Genomic DNA, 20,244 nt, shown 5'->3' with positions numbered 1-20,244 from the left:
AACCACAGCACCTTCAAACATATTCTAATCAAACTATTATGCTTTAAATACTTAGAGAAAACTGAGGATTTCCCCTTAAAAATAAGCAATACTGCTGAAAAATTAATAAACACAAAAATAAATATCACAAACATCCCACACAAATTGAACAGAAATCTTTAGAGGTTCAGTTTCCAAAGGTGAGAATTTCTCTGTCAAGAAGCAAATTATAAATCCAGCAGTTCAAGACGACCACATTCAAATACTTTCATAAATTACAAAAATAGTTTAGTGCACCTCAGGCACTAAAAATAACAATATATAACCTATGGAATAAAGCTTAAGGAAGATAAGTGACCATCAGTATACCTTGAGCTTCACCAAGAAGTTTTGTAAAGCTTACCATGATGGGTAACATGAAACCACAGAAACATTCCCTCTAGTAGCAAATTTAGGCAAATAACTTTGGACTACATGCGTGTACATCCACAGAAACATAGCTAAAACTGATGCTAAAGTTTCAAGTGATGACTTCATTTCACCCACGCAGATTCAAATAAATATTATATTATATTACATACTCGAGTTGAACTTTTTCTCCATTCTAGGGCAGTGAAAAGCTGAAGGAGGGCAGGAGGAAACCTTGTAAGAGAAACTAGAAACAAAATGAAAGAGATACAACCCAGCCTTAAACACATCCAGGGAGGGGATAGCCACAAATTCCCTGGGCAACCTGTTCAAGTCTCTAACATAAATCTCCCCTCTTCAAGTTTGAAACCATTGCCCTTTGTCCTCTCCCTACACACCCAGGCAAAAGGCCCTACCCCAGCTTTCTTGGATATTTCTTCAGATATTGGAAAGTCACTATAAAGTCACTTCAGAGCTTCCTCTTCTCCAGGTTGAGCAACCCCAACTTCCTCAGCCTGGCTCCATAGGTGAGGTGCTCCAGCCCTCTGATCATTTTTGTGGCTTTCTTCTGGACATGCTCAAGGATCCTTATGCCCCATGAAACCCTGCAGAAAGCTGAGGAGAACTCCCTGTGCTCCAGTATGCACAGCCTGGGCTCTGCTGCCTGACAAGTTGGGAAGGCTGCTGCACAAGCAGCAGTGCAGAGCTGCCCATGCTGCAGGATTCCTCATCATGCACATACACAAACTGCATTAGCAGAGCCCCCTGCTGTAGAAGGAGCACAAAAGAACTTTTTTCCCTCCCATATATAAGTATACTCTCATACATACCTACACAAAAGCTCCTTCAAAATTGTAGGCGCAGCCAACAGATGCTGCTTTCTGTTGGCACAGCTGCACCTGTACCAGTGTTTTTTGTCAGGATAACAGTGTCAGTGCTATGGTATGAATTCTTTTTTTTTTTTTTTATATTTCCTACCAACATGCAACAAAACGTCACATAAATGAGCCTATCTTGCCTTCATTTATGGTGCTAAGGGACAGGGTATCCACATGAAGATTTCAGAGAAATTTTGTTACCCAAGATCTGCCAGCTTTGATTTCCCCTTAGAGCAGGGATAACAACAGAAGGGTAAACCACTTGACTGGGTGGCTATCAGCAATACCACTGGGTTTTTACTCTTACTCCTACTTCTACAGAGCAAACACCTTTCTCCAAATTATTTAGAAGAAAATATCAAGGAGTAAAAACCATTAGAAAATGCTATCCAGAACATCAGGGCCCAAAGCTAAATCCAACAAGATCAGCACAATTGCTTGAAGACTTTGCCAAAGAACCAGATGGTTCTACCAAGAAAGAAAAAAGAAAAAAAAGAAAAAAAGAAAAAAAAAAAAAAAAAAAAAAAGGCAAATATTTCACAGCTTGGAACTGAAATCCCCCGACAATAGCCAGGACAAAATATTTTACTATGTAATACAGGAGCACTATTCCTCAGCAATTGACCAAAGCTTTTGTTAGTAAAATATAACAGCTATAACTGATAACGAAGAGAGGTTTCACAAGAATATCAATAAGGATATTCCATAAGGATAAAATGAAGCTTCAAAATTTTCCTTAACAAGTCAAACTTATGTGCTTTTGTTAGTTTTCATATAAATCCTGAAGAGAGACACAGAAGTCTATGCTGAGCTATTTCAGTGCTTAGCATTAGTAATAGACTGAAGGGCTGGACAACCTGTCCAGTTTGTTCAGATGAAACAATTCTCAGTGCTGCTGAGCTTACTTCAGAGGTGGAAAAAATTGCTTTTAACAGCACTTGCATAACTTTGTACTTAAGCCAATTGAGTTTTACAATTTACTGTGAAAGAAATCAAGCTAGGGAACTGCAGAAATCAAGAAATTTGAAAATTGTATACCCATATCCAAAAAACGTTAAATTTGGAGTGGTCTGACACGCATGTTATACTCTTGAAAAATAATTTATTTTAATTAGTGTTCTATTGCAAACTTCTGTCAAAATATACACACTGTTCAGCATCAATTAAGACGGTACATGTGTTGGCACATAAGACTGGTAGGTAGATAGGTTCTGTTGGCTGTATTAAAAAAGGAATTCAGCAAAGATAAAAATTATAGTGAAAGCATTAAGGTTGCCAATAATAGCTTTATTTTTAAATGATTTATCATTTTCTCCCACTGTTGGAACCTTGAGAAAACCAAGATAAACACCTTCTCTGATTTAAAAATATGTTCTGCAGTTGTGCCAGTTCATTAATATCAGGATTCAATTTAAAAATAAAAATTTTAAAAATCTCTGTGGTAAGCTGAGAGAGTGGCTTTCATTGTTCAGGAAATTTGCTACCTACCAGGCTCTAAAGATTTATCTTCTCCCTATTTGACACTTGGTATTTGCATTTTAGCCAATTTCTGCCTACCTAAAGTGACAATAATTAGCAAACCATTGGAGGTGACTAACTGTCAGCATGTCAACAGGAATGAATTTGGATGGTCGGGGCAGGGGTCAGGGTAGGGATGGTGGCTGACTCAGTGAGTTACAATTCCAAGAACATTTGTTATTCTTAAGTTTCACAGGAACACACTGTAGAAGTCTTAATCACCGAATCAGGTCCTTCAGGTACAAGGAGCTGCATCTATACCTCTTATTTAGCAATCTCTTACTTTTGAAATTACAACATCTCCCACGAGGAATTTCTTTTATGACCATTTATTTATTTTAAAAAGCATAAGTGTGGACAAAACTCAGTAGATCTAGCCAAGCAAAAGCATAAAACCTTCCCACTTCTGTCTCAGCAGATGCTCTTAATACCATAATGGTCACATCCACAATACTGTTGTCTTTTGTTGAAATAAATATGGATAGATAAATATAACAAAAGTAGTCAGCTAAAATTTAGGGGTTGTTCTCTACTTCTGCAAATGATGCAAGGAGGAAGCCCTCTTCTTCCATAGTTCTTAATATGAGAATGCCTTATGGATTAGCATCCTGATTCATATTATTAGTGACATGACACAGCTGACCACTTTTCAGTCATCGTTTCCTCCCTGCCAAAACCAAAAGAAGAGAGGAGGATATCTACCACAAACTCCTGCCTCTCTTGGCAGCAAAATGCCAACAACTTGAGGAAGCTCTGCCTTGTGATTCTTATAGGATTGTTTTTCCATTGAGCTGCAGAGAGGCAGCTGGCAAACACTGCAGAAGGGAAGCAGCCTGGTGTAAGTGTCCACGAGAACTCGTATCTTTGTGTTTCTGATCCAGTCACCGTCACACCTTAGTACTCTCTCTTGGTAGAAGAGAAAACTGCACTTACAGTTTCCATCCTCTGTAATGATGATTATGTGACCAAAAAGCTGAGGTAATAATTTGCTTATGCCACTGTATCTCAATAAGCGATCACACTCTGTTCTGGAAATTTGATCCTCTGTTTAGACCAGGGCAAAGAGAAACCAGAAACTTTTATTTTACTCCTGCTTGCCATTTCTTTGGCATTGAGATCTGATGTTTTACTGAGTAACAGAACAGAAGTTTTTTTAAGTTTCACCATACATTCAAACTAAATCCCTCTTTTTTTAATGATGACCAAGTTGCAGACTCTTGGCAAATTCTTTTTTTTTTTTTTTTTAAGAAAAAAACTTCCTTTATTATTCTAATATTATAATCTTTTAAAACTTCCAGAAGGAAGTTTACTTTTACCATCACCAGCAGTCGGGTGGTAGAAAGAATTTATAGAACTGTGTGTTCATGCAAAGTACAAGAGGATATTAATTTCCCAATGGTGCTCCCTGTCATCCATGTCCCTGCATTTTTAGGCAAATAATTTACAATGATAACAATAATGGACAGCATTAACAGTTTAATCTAGAGCTCAATCAAATCAATCATAGAATGGCTTGGGTTGGAAAGGACCTTAAAGATCATCTAGTTCCAACGTCCCTGCCACAGGCAGGGACACCTCCCACTAGACCAGGTTGCTCAGAGCACCGTCTATCCTGGCCTTAAAAACTTTGAGGGAGGGGGCAGCCACAGCTTTTCAGGATACAATTGGCTTTCTGGGCTGCAAGTGCACATTGGCAGCTCATGTTGAGCTTCTCATCAACCAACACCCCGAAGTCCTTCACCTCAGGGCTGTTCTCAGTTCATTCTATGAGCAACCTATAATTATCCTTAGGATTGCTTCGACCCAAGTGCAGGACCTTCCACTTGGCCTTATTAAACTTCATGAAGTTGCCACAGGCCACCTCTAAAACCTGACAAGGTTCCTCTGGATGGCAAATTATTTGCCTAACACTCATGTGGAAGACACTCTTGTTAAGAGCAGCAGCTCTGATTTTGAAACGTGGTTGTGCTCCCTTGAGCTTATGGCCACATGGCACTTGAAAGTAAAATGTATTTCTCTGAATAGTTTGTTTGCAGCAGTTAAGAGTTGGACTAAGAGTACAACTGAATTGAAAGAAAACAGGTTAAAAAAAAAAAGGTAAAAACAATTTTAAAATAAAAAACTTCATTAATTACTATTCACTGCATTGAATATAAGATATACAAGCATAACTTTGCCAAAAGGCGTGTACTGTTACGACCTTTTTACTCATTTCATTTAAGGCTGTGTGCTTGCAACTGCATAGGAGAGCTAAACAATGTGGAATCAATTGTAGAGTATCAGTTATGACAGGAAGGGGTCTGGCTGAGATGTGGAGATGCCCCATGCGGTGGGATGGAGAAGGCATTATCACTACTGTGTGTCACAATCCATACTTGAAAAGAAGTTAGAATGACAATAATACCAAAAGCAGTTGGCACTGTAATTCCAGATCAGCAGCTGGCATTCTAGTCCTAAATGCCAAGCTCCTGTTCAGGATTTAGAGCCTACACAGATAAAATGTATTGTTGCTTTTTACAACTTGAAAAGGTGGACTAATACAAATAGCCATAATATAAAGTAGAAGTGATGAAACACAGTTGATTAGGATAATTGAAGGCTGAAGGCCTCAGCAAAAACTCAATAGCCATTAGTATTAAGGGCAATTGGAAAAATAAAAGGAAAAAAGCATCCACTTCCTTAGGGAAACAATGCTAGGATTATAATTTTTGCTCTCCCCCACATCTTACTTAAGTTTTGAACTTATTACAGATTTAAGAGGGTCTGATGAAGGAAGAGATATTCTGAGAGAGAGCTGATTTCATGTAAGTTTCCTGAGAACAGACTGCCAGCTAAAAGAGAGCAATCAGTAAGCACTCCCACTGGGACAAAGGCTCTGGCAAAAGTTTACATGTTACTGGAGACCAGAGAATGCATGAGAGAGACAGATCTTACAATTACCTCAAAGAAAGAGAAAAGCTTCAAAAAAAAAAAACTTACAGTCAACTATGAAACACAGATTTGCAGGAAGTTAGGCTACATTATTTCTGTCACTCCAGGATTATTTGTATTTCACAAATATTAGGAACAAAAGTAGTCCTACCAATGGCGCACTTATTAGCTAAATGTGTTAAAGAGCAATCCAGCATTTTTTTAAGTGGTTAATGAAGTATTTTTATCTATCATCTTGGAAGATAATAAATGCTGTATTTCTGGCAAAACACCTTCTATTCCAACTGCAGCAAGACTGCTAAACAATTTATACTGTTTCTAAATATTTTTCAAACCTGGGTTACACAGTTTGAACTGGATGGTGTTGAAATAATTTGACAAGGAAGGTAATGATGTTGATTTTTAATATATCCTGGAATAATGGAGAAATACCAGGGGAATGGGGAAGCTGACATTCCGTCAGTAGTTACAAAGGATAAACAGGATAACTGTGTGGCCACAGGTCACAGCTTGAGAACTGTGTCAGGAACAAACACTGAAAAGTTGATATAAGGCATAGGCAGTAAAAATTTAAGGCATAATGTCAAGCAAATAATACTGTTTAAGAAAGAAAAGAAATGGTCTATCAAAATGGAGGCCTCTCTAGTGAAATATTTAGTCAAACTGTTCCTGCTACAAGTCCTTTTTTTGTTCGGTGATTTTTGTTTGTTTGTCTTTTGCTTTTTTGTTTTTTTAAGATCAATAGCATACAGGCTACAATTTCAATTAATGCATTTTAGGTTCTAATGCGGTATGAAGTCAATTGTCTAGCTAGTGCTTCTTAAAAAAAAACTAAATCAGAAGGTTAGTACAGAACTATGCTGGTCTTAGTGATTCCACTGAAATCTGTTCTTGTTTTGGTTCTATGTAAAATGTACCAGTGATCTGGAAGATCAAGAGATTAAGTTTACAGATGACACAAAAAGGTATACTGGAAACTAGTAAAATAGGCAGGTTTAATTGTCAATCTGACTTCATTCAGCTGTCCAAATGCACTTTATGTACACGTTAGGTCTCTTAGATGAAAACACCCTAGAGCAACGCACTATAGCAAACAGAGGCATTGAAAAGAATTACAATGGCATAACACGTAAGTGAATAGAATGATAAAACTTTGATATGATAAGGATATTGAGTGAAGAATTACAGTAACTTCCTACATGCATTTATAACTAGCTGAAAGTACTGAGCAAGAGGTAGTATTGTACTGTTCCACTTCACTGGCAAAAACTGGAAGTACGGACACAAAAATCCTAAGAAATATGTGAGGAATGAAGTAACACTTTTAAGATTGAATCATGTCTTGGAAGAGTAATCTTTTCAGTGAAGAACATCTGATAATCGTTAATCTAAGAATAGGTTAAGGATAAAGTAACTAATTCTCTTAAATCTCTCTGTCAAGAAAGGAGTCTTCCTTTACAAATAAAAATACTGCAGTAGCCAACTCAGAGTTGCATTGAAATGGTCCTGCTTCAGGTAACTGATGTGCAGTGAGGAACTGACACCTTGGCACTCAGGAAGTACAGTCTCCATACACTTGACACCCCACAGGAAAGCATCTGTCTATCCCTCCCTCCCTTGCACAGACCCAAGCTGGTACAACCAGTGCTATGAGGGAATACAAGAAAAAAATAAATAAAATAAAAACAAAGGATCAGAGGTACAAAAAAACAAAACAAAAGAAAACACCAACCGAAACCAAAACAAAAACCACAACCAAAACCAACAATAACAACAAAAAACCCCACAAAAAACAGACCAATGATGCCACATATCTCCACTTAGGGTGTCAGTCACACAGCTCCTACTTTCCCCATCCACCCCCAATACTATTTATTGCAAAATGCATATGGGCAATGAAATCCACTGTTCCTTTTCCAGAAGAACAACATAATCAGTACCCATGGATTGCTTCTCACTTGCTTTCCTCTGAGACCATATACATTCAGCTTTTGCAGTGCTTCAAATTCGAGCATGAAGGATGGATCTGCCTCCATTCAGCCTCTCTCAGTCACCTGCTGTTTAGGTTGCAGCCATACAGACAGAAGAAAGCAAGCTGAATCCTTTTAGACTGGAAAAATAACTGGCTACAACACACCTACTGCCTGAACAGAAGAAAAGCATTGCTACCACCTCCTGCACTTGTATCTTTACATTGCACCTTAAGAAAGATGATGTTCAGATGTGTCAGGCATGTAACATACCTGTGTTACACAGGTGTAATATCTATATGTGCTATATAGCACAACCACATTGGACACACAGCTCCATGGACATCAGCCAGCCTCAGTTAGGTTACAGCCAGCACTAACAGCCCACTTAACTACCTCAATTTTTTCTCATTTCCTTTGTGCTTCTATTAGTGTTTGGATAGCTGAGCAGATCACGGAACTGAATTGGATGGAACTAATCAGAAAAAACCAGTCATTAAGTTAAAATGATTGTGAACTCATCCTTTAGCATTGTCCTACCTAGTTTTTGACCCCAAAACTATTTTGGTGGAAGATACAAGGCAAAATTCTTTCAGACACTTTCTATATCAGACTTCTATCTGCAAAGGAATATTTTTGCCCTTACTGCTGCACTTTATTTGAAAAGTCTCCATCTCTCAATCATCTTTTAAGCAACCTATGTATTTTTTTTAATCTCAGTGCTTCCATTAACTCACACAAAGCAAGCAACTGCATCTCTTACAGCAAACTAGATGGTAAGGCAACAAAGGATTGCAAGGAGATTTTGTTGAATTAGAACAATTTATATATTTGGAAAACACAAACTTTTAGGCAGAAAGGACCCCCTAGGTTCAGATATCGCTGTAATCTAAGTGAGATATAGAATTTGCTAGCAGTTTTCCAAGTACTGTCCCTTAGGAAAAATATGAACAAAATTAGACAGTATTGAAGTGTTTTGTAACAAACTTGCATTAACCATTTTGAATGGCATGTTGGTTATACATATATACATACATATATATTTATATAATTTTATATCCCAAGTTCTACTACACAACTGCAAGCATGCTGAGCCATACTTAGACTCCAGTAGTATTTAGGAACAAAGACTAATTCAAGGACATTATTTTAGGTTTAGCATGTTTTCTAACATGCTTGATCTGTAAACTCAGCTTTATTATCCAACTTAAATAAAAATCTTGCAACCTTCTCTAAAAGAGTCACACACTATAACTATACATTCCCTTGTCTCTCAGTCCCACAAAATGTGCAATCTCAAATTTATTAAAGTCCTGTGAATACTATAAAAGTGCAAAACTTAACTTGTGCTACTGCAGGAAAAAAAAAAATAAAACTGGTGCTTACAGAGTAACAGAGCTGCTGAATGCTAACTTCATTAACTTCCATTAAGCAAAATGACTCACAAATGGCATTTGGATCTGTAGTAAATCATCATCTAGGTCAGCAGGAAGCTCATTACAGACCGACAATCCAAGTGACAGAAACACTTTTCTACAAGTGCTATAGTAGTAATTTCCTGTGTGAAAGGCTTGCTGCTGTTCCTGCATTCCTCAGGGGACACTTCTTCTCAGAGGATGTTACTCTTCCCCAGGAAGAGGAAGGAACCAGTTGTTATTGGATGTGTGGGCTGAGAGCTGTCGGGCATTTTCTGCATGCCGTAGAATCAGCTGTGGGAACTGTGAAGACAGCTTCGGTTCCCAGCCAAAGCAGGGAAAAACACTGCTTGGGCAGACAAGGTCAGAGTGTACACATACAGTATCTCAGGAAGTTGAAACAGAAATAATACCTGGAACTTCCATCCCTCAAGTTCCCCGAAATGTGCTGATTTGCTAAAGAAACAATATACAGACATGGAGCAGCTTGAAAAGCATTCTCAAGCATTGCACTGTTGCTATGAGCATAAGACCCTGCATAAAGTATTGCGAGTTCTAAAAGTAATCTACAGCAAGCCAGTTACCTTACAAAACAGTAGCAACAGTCCAGCAACAGCATCTGTTAACAGCAATATAATTAGGCAAACTGGCTTAAATATTGAAGCTTAATCTTTTACATGGAGTACTGGAAGCTGCTGTAGATCCCCCTCTTGAGCTTCCTGTCTGACAGTAACTCAAGCTCCCTTCCTATGTGCTGTTACATTCTTACAGGGCAGGTCACCAGTAGCTAGTCTGTACCTAGTCCAGTAACAGAGAACTCAGTCTCACATCCTACTGGCTTTTTTCTTAGTGGTATCACTAATATGTTTTCTTATTCTACAAACTGCTAATTTCCCAACTTGGTTAAAAAATTAAAAAAAAATAAAAATAAATCAACCAACTAACCAAAAAGTCCCCACACAACCAGCCAACCAAAATAATAACCCACCAACTATTTGATATAAAAGCAATTGGACAGAGACAGACAAATAGTCTCACAAGGTATATTTCCTTAGGAAAGTAGGCTAAAAATAGCATAGGAAATATATCCTTGCACTCTCTAGTGCTCAGATTCAGAACTCTGTCTCCAGTGAAAACTTGACTTTCTCTTAAGTTCCAGTTCACTGAAAGAATATAATGAAGCCTATTAAGGAACACCAAGACATGTATTATTACCTAATTATGTAGCAACACAACACATTTCCTGTTCTCTCCTTGTAAACTAGCAGTTACATGCTGTGTTAGAATTGCATCACTGCAAAACACAAGGGCCATTTGGATCATATTCCTCTTTTATTACAAATGTTGAGTTCACCTTCATGTATCTGATCTTTAAGTGTTATTTGATGCTAGTGGCATTGAAGCATATTGCTTCTAAGATTAAGTACACAAATCTTTTTTAAACATGCCTGTGCCTCCACAGAGACTAAAAATGCAAGTTTAGAAAAATCATCGTTCAATATGCCAAACAGGTCATCTCTTTGGCACTTGTGACAGAAGATGAGCCATTTTGTTCGTACACAACATACCTTCTTTGGAAAACCCCTAGCTGGGAAAAGGTTGTTTCTATTGCTTAAGGGTTGTTCCAGATGGATTAGGTGTAGCGCAGGGAGGGATGAGAGATTTGCCTTCCCTGAGAACAGCTGAATATATTTAGCTGCAGAGCTGTGGGGAGAAGTCAGCCCATCCTCTTCCCTCAGCCCTACACCCAGTACCTGCATAGTGTCCACAGCTGAAAGGTACATCTGGACTGTGCTGTATGCCAGGAGGACACTAAGAATTGCTTGTCTAAGAGAAAGACTGGATAGAGAAGAATTCATTTGCAAAAACACAAAAACAGAATTTACAAGTCCTCATTTCTATTCTGCTACACTGAACACTTCTGAATTCCCCTGTATACAACATTTACTCTGTGTTTTTGTAAGAGCTAGAATCAGAGATTCAAAGCCTGTTTGAGAGCTTTTGGTAGGTTCACCTGTGAAAAAGGCGTAGAGAGTTTTGCCTCAAAACTCTGGAGAAACAGGATCCCTTCACATTGTTCCTTAATTTAATTTTGTGATTGTGGAGTAAAGTTCACAGAGTTGACAATTCAATAGAATATGCATTTACTTGGACTGCAAATGGCAATACATGAAAAACTCCAGGGAATGGCTTTTCTGTGAGCAAGGAATATAAGGTGATGGGAGAGGCTTGAAATTGTCAATTTTTATCAAAGCCCTTCTACTGGTGGGATCACTCTTCAGTGCAGAGCTCAGTCTAATTGGCAACTGACATTTGGACAAGGAACACAAGCAGAACATTTTTCTCCTTTTCTTACAGGTCAGTGATTCCAGTCTTCCTTTCAAAAGGGTAGTGCCAGAATGTTCCTTTGGTAGAGAAAAATGTATAAATACCATGCAATGATCAAACTTCAAGCAAAAGGTTCAATGTCCAAAAAGTCCAAAAAGACTTGATATCCATGAAGTACAGAAAGAAGGCTGTTGTGCTTTTTGATGAACTGTAACAAGCAGTAAGGGCAACTGCTGTACACAGTGAAGTACAATTTCAGTTTTGCACATACTGTTTGTTCCCTTCTGAATTGCCCTCAGGCCTCAGAAGAGATGATCTATGTATTAAATTCCTATTCTTTCCTTTATTCCTTTTCCCCTCCCCTTAGCCTCACTGAAGACAATGGGTGTTTATTTCCATGTAATGCTGGAGCCAGGAACAGATGAAAATCAGAATAAATTTGAAGCTGCATGGTAAGGAAAATATGTAATGTTTTTAGCTTTTAAGAGAAAATTTCTTTTGTCATCTTCTTAAACAGGATTGTGGAGTACTATTAGGTTATGCAAGGAAGAGACATTATTCCAAGGTATCATGAGGAAGAATAGTTGTGTTGATCCTTCAGGTACACAGAGATGGGAGAATAGATTCAAATTTTGCATTCATAATTGCTGTCTTTGTAAAATATATGGGGTGGGTTTTAAGTTGGGTTTTGGGCTTTTTTTGGTTGCACTTAAAATAAGGTCAGGAAAAAATGTGTCAAAAATACCTAAACCCTGAAGTAAAGTGAGGATGCAATGTAAACACGATAAACTGAGAGAACAGGAACTTCTGCTTTTTGTATCAAGACACCTACTGCAAATGCAGTATTAATAAATTAATGACTTACCTTGAGGAATAAGCGTGGTGCATGATTTTATATGCTTTCACATCTTTTATAAGTTGGAGGAGTGGAATTTATTTGGTTGCTTTCTATTTTAAAATAGTTCCTTTCATTCCAAACAGGAACAATCCCCATCTTTCCCCTTCCAATAATTAATCCAGTCTTAACTTTGCAGAAATTGTACTCTAAATGAACAATAAACGTGTCTTGTTTTCAGTGCTAACTAGCACTGGAAGAGAAAGAACAGCAAACATCTCCCAGCCAGTGCAAACATTCTGACTTCCAGATTACAGTACTTTGCTTTGCTTCTTCCAAATCCTGTTTACATGAGCAAGGTCAGAGGATGGAACATTAGAGAGCTTCTACAGTGATTTCCTGCTGCTGTCAGTAAAAACTACCAAGACATCATCAACTTTCCCTTGTTCCCAAGAGCTTATCAGGGACAGGAGGTTACAGATAGATTGCCTTACAGACTTGAATAAACCCATCCTCCCTCAAAACTTGAAGTAAAATCAGAGGATGCAACAAGAAGAAATAGTCCCAAAGGGAAACAAGACTTCCAATTTTTCCTTTTCCATAGTTCCAAAACCAAAGGCAATATTAAGCTGCTTGATACATGGAGAATATTAATGCTTTCAGAGTTTTCAGTGAGATAGAAAGGAAAAAGAACCACCTCAAGACCCCAAACCTTGACTCCAATTCAGTGAACATTTTCAGAATGTAAAAGGCTAGAAAACACCTCGTTTTTAATAACTGCAACACATGAAGGCTCTTACCTTCGGAAAAGTTGGGGCTTTATGCAAATATCAGTTAGTTAAGAATATATAACTTGTTTTTATATCGGTTTCAGTAACACACAGTAGACATGAATGAATAAATGAATCATCAAATTCAAAGCTACTTTCCTGACAATTATGCAGATGGGAATTCTTAATGTTTTTGTAATTTTAGTCTAAAAGAAAGCATCTCCATACTGGAAGATTACAGTGAAGGTTTTCCAATGACACAATGACCACATTCCCCTCGCTAAGTTTACAAAGGAAGTTGCATCAGTATGAATCTTAGATGAAAAAAGGCTTTTCACCAAGTTAAAAAAAAAAAATGGCCTCACACCTTTAAGTTAGAAAATAAGCTGAAAAGATAAGGTGTTTAGAGGTCAGGAAGCTTAATTATTTAATTGTTTTTTAGCAAAATCCCTATGAAAACATTCATACCTGCATATCTTGGCCTCAAGCTTGAAGCTTTTCTTGAAGCAAGAAAATACAAGTAAATTTAAAATATATAAGTAGGCACTTAAAGTGTGGGACTTCTTATAGATTGCTGGCTTTGTTGAAGCAACAAATTCAAATTCCTTGAAAAGAAGAGGAGTGGAAAGAAGAGATAATATCAGTATTTTCTCATACAGATAAAGATCAAAATATAAACGAAGTGCTAAGAAAATATCTATTTTAAATTCACAATAAGGAAGTAAACGTGTTACATTTTTTTATTTGTTTTTCAAATCTCCTACAGGCAGACTATTGTCAAGAATATATGATAGTGATACTTAGCTGCACATTAATTATCTGGAGCTGTGTGTCTCATTTTAGGCTTCTCAATACAAGACAGACATTGACATCCTGGAGCAAGTCCAGCAGAGGGTGAGAAAGCTGGTGAGGGGGCTGGAACACATGATACACAAGAAAAGGCAGAGAACAAGCCTGTTCAGCCCTAAGAAGGAAAGATAGATGGAGATTTTACTGACATCTCAAATATCTAATGGGTGGATAGAGAAAAGACAGAGGCAGGCACTTATTAGTGACCACTGTGATACAATTAGAGGCAATAGACATATTGGAAGACAAGAAATTCTAGCTGCATGTTATGAAAAAAAAAATTAAGATTTTCACCAGTCAAGCACTAGAGCAAGCTGCCCAGAGAGGTGGTGGAATCTCCATTCTTACACATAGTAATAAATGAGCTGGCCAAGGCCGTTGAGAACCTGATCAAGGTCGGCCTTGCTTTAAGGGGAAGTTAGATGGAATACATCTTAGATCTACAACAGGTTGTCATAGGGGAAGTAAGAGCACATTTCTTATCACCAGTAGGACAGGATACAGTTCTAATAGCTGGAGAAGAGGGTTTTAACAGGGGGAACACTTGCTCCTATTTCCTAAAGTAGCTTGAGGTCTAAGGGAGCTGCTTACTGTTAGGAATTTTAAAAGTCATTCAACAATACATTACAAGGTTTTGTATGGACTTTCAATCTCTCTGAAAATATTTAAAGAAACTTCAGGGTACTTAGCATAGATCCTACAAAAGATTCAGTGTTGCTACTTGTCCTAGAGAAGCTGGTCTTTAAATAGTTGAGACAGTGATCCAAGAAAGACTGTACTTTTCTTCAGCAGAAAAATTAAATATGTTGATTAGCTACTACTAGTGGTCCAGGGACCTGCCAGCATGTTTTGTAAATAAACCGTAGGGCCCTGCTGTGTCACATGCATGATGAAGTCATGAAGAAGAACCATTAAAGATAAGTAAGTGCAGAGTGCATTTTTCTCTCAAAACATATCAAAAGTGCAGAAGAACTGCTTAAGGTAGAGCAAAACACTTCAATAAGAGTAAGTAGTTATACGCAGGATACTTGTAAATTAAGCTGGGAACCTGATTAATGAATTTCAGTCATTTGAACAGCATTATTCCAGTAGAAGCAGGACTGAAAAGCCATAAGCACCCTTAAGATGGGTCTTGAGAAGTTTGCAAGAGAAGAAAATAAACAAAAAAGCAAAGCACAAGAAAATAGTGTACAGTTATATTGTCTCTGGTAACCAGTAGAAAAAAAGCAACCCAGAGGGGTTGGAATCAGAGAGAGGGATGAGGATGAATTAGACTAGAGTTTGGTAACATCAGGTTAGAAGAGGATTAAAAGACCATAAGTACACATATGGCCTCTGTACATTAGAGCAATTGAGCCATCTTAAGATAAAAAGGTTCAAGTCACTGAGATACAGAATTATCTGAAGACACAAAGAGACTGGATAGATGGCCTGATTAAGAAACAGATGATAATTCCACAAAAACCAGAAGCTGTTAATGCAGCAGACAGGATGATGACACTAAAAGATGAGTTGGCATTAGAAAGTAGGGAGGACCAAATATGTTTGCAAAGTTATGGTAAATATTACTTACTACGGGAGAAGAAGGATGCTAGTGGCAGAGAAAACATATGAATGGTTTCTGGATATGTGTCAATAGTGGTGTGTTGGACAGAGCTGCTGTCCTTAAAGCTGTAGTCCAAGTAAAAAGGATATAGTAATGATGCTAGATGGAAAAAAAAAAAAAAAAAAGATGTAGACAGTGAATACTGAGATCCAGAAAGGTGAGAATTGATAGTGAACAGAAAATCAAGATTATGGGGGGAAAAAAAAAAAAATGATAACTGACACAATCAAAAGTCATGAACGTTTATGTAAAAAAGATGACTGTAAAGCCAGAAGCCAGCAATCAAAAGGATGCTGTTTCTAGAGGGTCAACTTATTATGAGTTCTGGGCATAAAACTATAAACTGTTCTCATATCAAAAGGATCAGTGAAGGAGTTTAAGTGATTGGCATATTTAAAGGTATGTAACAAAGAATTACAGTGCAACCACACGTTTGAATTCTGGGATCAGTATAAAGATCAAGAAGTAATGAATAGAGTACATTAAACTGATAGGTAGCCAATAATTATATCCACCACAATCCAGTATCTGTCAAGCCTACTAAAGAGATTTCTGGAAGTCTGCAAATTCCTTTTGACAGAAGTTATCTTTAAAAAAACATTTCCATTGTGAAACACAACATGACTGCTAAACCTTAAAATATATGAAATTATCACATCTCAATACATGATTATATCATTATTTGTTTTGAAGAAAAGGTTTCTCTTTGACATCAACCTCTGTATCATGATCTCCAATAAATGATCGTAAAGAATTTCATAAAGTATCTTCACAACTTACCTTTTCATAAAGCACTCAGAACAAAAGAAAACCACAGAAACCACAAGTGCTGCCTGTTCATATGTATTAATTCTGCAACCACACAAACTCTTGTTATGGCAACTAAAATTGCTCCGAAAACAATTCATTCCTTCACAGGAACAGATTCAGAGCAAAAAGAGAAATTCTCATTTTAACCTAATTCTAGAACAGTACATCTTTTAGATCTCATACCATGAGAGCATATTTCTACTCCTACGAAACTACCGTTAAAACATTGCCTTCCTTTCCTCCCACATGCCATTCCAATGTCATATGAAAACCTAACACTAGGAGGATCTATGATTCTCTCTTAGAATGTGTTACTTTTTTTTTTTAATTCTAGAGACCTACTAGATGCCTTAAAAGGAGAAAAATGAAAACATTGCTTTTTTAATTTCATTAACGAGAGATCTATTCTTCAGGTTTCCCATTATTTGTGGGTAAAGACCAAAAAGTTACAAAAAGTTATTTAGAACAAGCTACAATTTTTAATATTTATATATAATTAGTATGGCCTTATAATTAGAAGTCCTGCTTAGTATATGGGCAAAATTTCGAGCATAACATGAAAGCTTTGCTATTACACCATCTTCTGGTTAGCTTTGGGAACTGTGAAAGAAGGCTTGAGTTGAGAAACTAGTATACTGAGCTCTGAGCAGGTAACAATTGTTAAAAAGGTAATTCATTTGTACAGACAGAAAGCATATTTTTGATAACATGCTAGTTTGACACCTGACCTTCCCCCCCAGAGCCAACCCCCACCCTCAGAAAACAACTTACCAGAGTACTGAAGGATGGAGAGCTACTAATCTCTATGACAGGTGGGTCAAGTGTTTGTGTGTTAGTCACATCAAAGGCAGGGTTGACCTGTTGAAAATTAATTATAGCATCATTATTTCAGCACCAGTAGAGAATGGGAAATAAGACTGAAATAGACCACTTGCTACATTAAGGCACCACTATTCACTAAGGACTAGAAACAGGCTCCAAAAGTTTTAAAAAATAAAGGTAGATGTCACCCTACAAACATGTAAAACACAGTCCTATAATACAGAAAGAGAATCCAAATATGCATTTATTACAGAAATACAGTTCATACTTCCTAAGTACCCATCACCCAGAACTAACTCTGGGGATTCCTCTGCAAGAAGGAGAAGTATTAAGAAGTTCAGTTGTACAACAAATGAATAAAAACAAAGTTACAAATACTAGTTTTCTAAGCTGGCTAACCCAAAACTTGCCCAAGGCTGAAGCCATCCAATTAACCAAGTAGCCTTTGATGCTGCTGAAATACTGAACAGGGGTAAGTATTAGAACTTCAACTCTGTAACTATGACTTGCAGGTGCTTTTCTAATTTTTTGCATGTGCACAACTATAGGGGCTTCTTGAAAGTCATATGTGAGTTTTACTTTCCAGCATCAATCACTTGTAGGTGCAAATATAAGCTATCTTTCCTATTCCTCTTTCCACTAGTGCTGGCAGAAGTAGTGAACTGCCTCAGATAACTCTGGACTTGAGAGTTACCTTCTGGCAATGACGCTTAATTAGCTTGTTACAGTACAAGGACAGCTGTAGCCCTCAACTTGTGGAAGTTTCCGTACACAGCTATGCAGCACTCCAGTTTTTATGTTACACTGTTCCTCTAAGTCCCACCAACACCACTTATAAGTCCCTAGCTTGAGCTAGGATGAATGTGGATGCAGCCATAGGAATGCACATGCACAGGGAGGGGAGCACCAAGTCCCTCAGCCCCAGTTGTCTCACTGACACCATTGGCACCAAAGCTGAAAGTGAGCACACACTTAGCTGCCCAGATTGATCACTTCCCAGCTCACAGTCAAGTTCCTCAAGTCACCTATCACAACCAAAAGACAGGATGTTGACTTGCTTACTTCTTATGTGCCAACTACAATCACCAAAATAACTTGAAAAACGCAGCTCTGGAAAACAGGTAGGAGGTTACAATGAAATCCGTGATAAGTTAATTAGCCAAACACAAGCCATACTGTTCCTTAGCCACAGAAAAAACTGCTTTATACTAGGATAATGTCAGATGCTGATTGATCAGATATGTTATCACAACATCTGCAATTCTGAGATCTTAGTACCACAGTTGGATTACTCACTCATTCTTGGTTATAGGAGTTAATCTATAACTTTAGCAATTTTTTAAAATGTCTTTTTCTGAAAGGGAAGCACTAACAAACCATAAGAAAATAAAAAGCAGCAGCTTTCTCAAACTTTAATTTCTGCTGTGGTTTTACGTAATGATCAAAATATCCTCCCCATAAAAATCTGTGTCCATATTTTCCCCTTCCATTTTATTACCCAGGTGTATATCACAACCTAATACTTTTGCCCTCTCAAGGTGATGAAGCATATGGAAGTATTATTCCCATTGTTATATGAACTTATATAATTCCTAGAAAGATGAGACTTTCAAATAACCAAGAAGTCTGGTGTAGTAAAGAGAAACAAACTTTTCTCTCTTCAACATTTTATCACTTATCCATCAGCAGCTTTAAAAAAAAACAACATTAATTACAAAATCCCAGAATGCTAGAGGTTGGAAGGGATCTCTGGATACCATCTAGTCCAATCCCCCTGGCTAGAGCAGGCTTACCAAGAGTAGGTTGCACAGGGTGGTGACCAGGCAGGTTTTGAATGCCTCCAGAGATGAAAACTCCACCACCTGTCTGAGCAGTCTGTTCCAGTGATCCTTCCAAGTGAAGTTCCTCTACATGTTTATATAGAACTTTCTATATTTGTTTGTGCCCGGTATCTCTTGTTCTGTCACTGGGCACCCCAGAAAAAGACTGGGCCCATCCCCCTGACACCTTACCCAGTGTAAGCATTAATTAATTGTAAGCACTGATAAGATCCCCTCTCAGTCTTCTCCAGACTGAAAAAAAAAAAACCAAGTCCCTCAGCCTTTTCTCATGACAGTTGTCAGAGTTCCCTAATCACCTTCGTAGTGCTTTGCTGTACTGTCTCCAGGAGTTCCCTACCCTTGATTCAGGGAGCCCAGAGCTGCACACAGTACTGCACACAGTCCTCCAGATGCAGCCTCCTTGGGGTAGAGCAGGGTGGGAGGATAACTTCCCTGGACCACTTGGCTGTGCTCTTCTTAATGCAACCCAGGATGCCATTGGTCTCCTTGGCCACAAGGTCACATTGCTGGCTCATCCTGGCTAATTCCAACTATCTTGCTTTAAAGCGGGGGGGGAAAAAAAAAAAAGAAAAACCCCACACTTGCCTAGTGAGAGAGCTATATTTTAATTGGTGAAAGCTTATTAGATACAAGGGTCATTTTATTTTAGATTCTAAAAGAGCCTATTCATTTCATCTCTAGGCTGTCAAGACTCTGACTCAGCCAGAGCTATTCACTCAGTAACAGCTTCAGTGCTGCTTCCACGAGCAAAAATCCCTGATGCCAGGGTCTATACATTGACATACAGACTTTTAGATCAGAGATCCATTTGTTGAGTAGTTCGAATGAGTTCTTGAAACTGGAATTCGTAGCTAGGGAAGGCAGGAAATAGCATCTTCTACTGCCTGAGGCATTTTCATTCAGTTCATTTGGATTTACATAACTCATGCAGAAATTTAGGTTAAAACTAATAGAAGTAAATATTCCTCAGTAATTGTGGATGGAGGGGTGGGAGGGAGGAAGAAGATGAAGAAAGCTTACTAGTAAGCTAGAAGGTAAAAAGACATTTAAATAGTTACCCGATTATTCAAGTGGAAACTGATCCTCACAGTTTACAGGCCTTAAAAATCAGAGATGACAAACCTTCCTGAAGAGAAGATTTAAGTCTGTTTTTAAGCTAGTTCACCTTTTGACTAGTAGTGCTTAGCTCTTTAGTGGATTCAGTTTCAATAAGTCACTCTTAATTCATGAGTTCTTTTTTGTAGGCATTCTGTCTTTTAATTATAGTTGCATCAATTGAGAATG

General features: G+C 37.8%; 1 protein-coding gene across 1 annotated transcript in view; it reads right to left on the bottom strand.

Annotated features, from left to right (window-relative positions):
• The window catches only part of POC1B (POC1 centriolar protein B), a 53,479-nt gene that overhangs the window by 10,250 nt on the left and 22,985 nt on the right, over nt 1-20,244 (bottom strand). Inside the window, exon 10 of the mRNA XM_030469045.1 lies at nt 17,069-17,155. Coding sequence (XP_030324905.1) covers nt 17,069-17,155 — 87 coding nt within the window. The remainder of the gene's footprint in view (nt 1-17,068; nt 17,156-20,244) is intronic.

The sequence above is a fragment of the Calypte anna genome, chromosome 1 (assembly GCF_003957555.1).
Source record: "Calypte anna isolate BGI_N300 chromosome 1, bCalAnn1_v1.p, whole genome shotgun sequence".
NCBI classification, from domain to species: Eukaryota; Metazoa; Chordata; class Aves; order Apodiformes; family Trochilidae; genus Calypte; species Calypte anna.
Note: the sequence above shows the minus strand (reverse complement) of the source record. Positions and strands in the feature narration are given on the sequence as shown.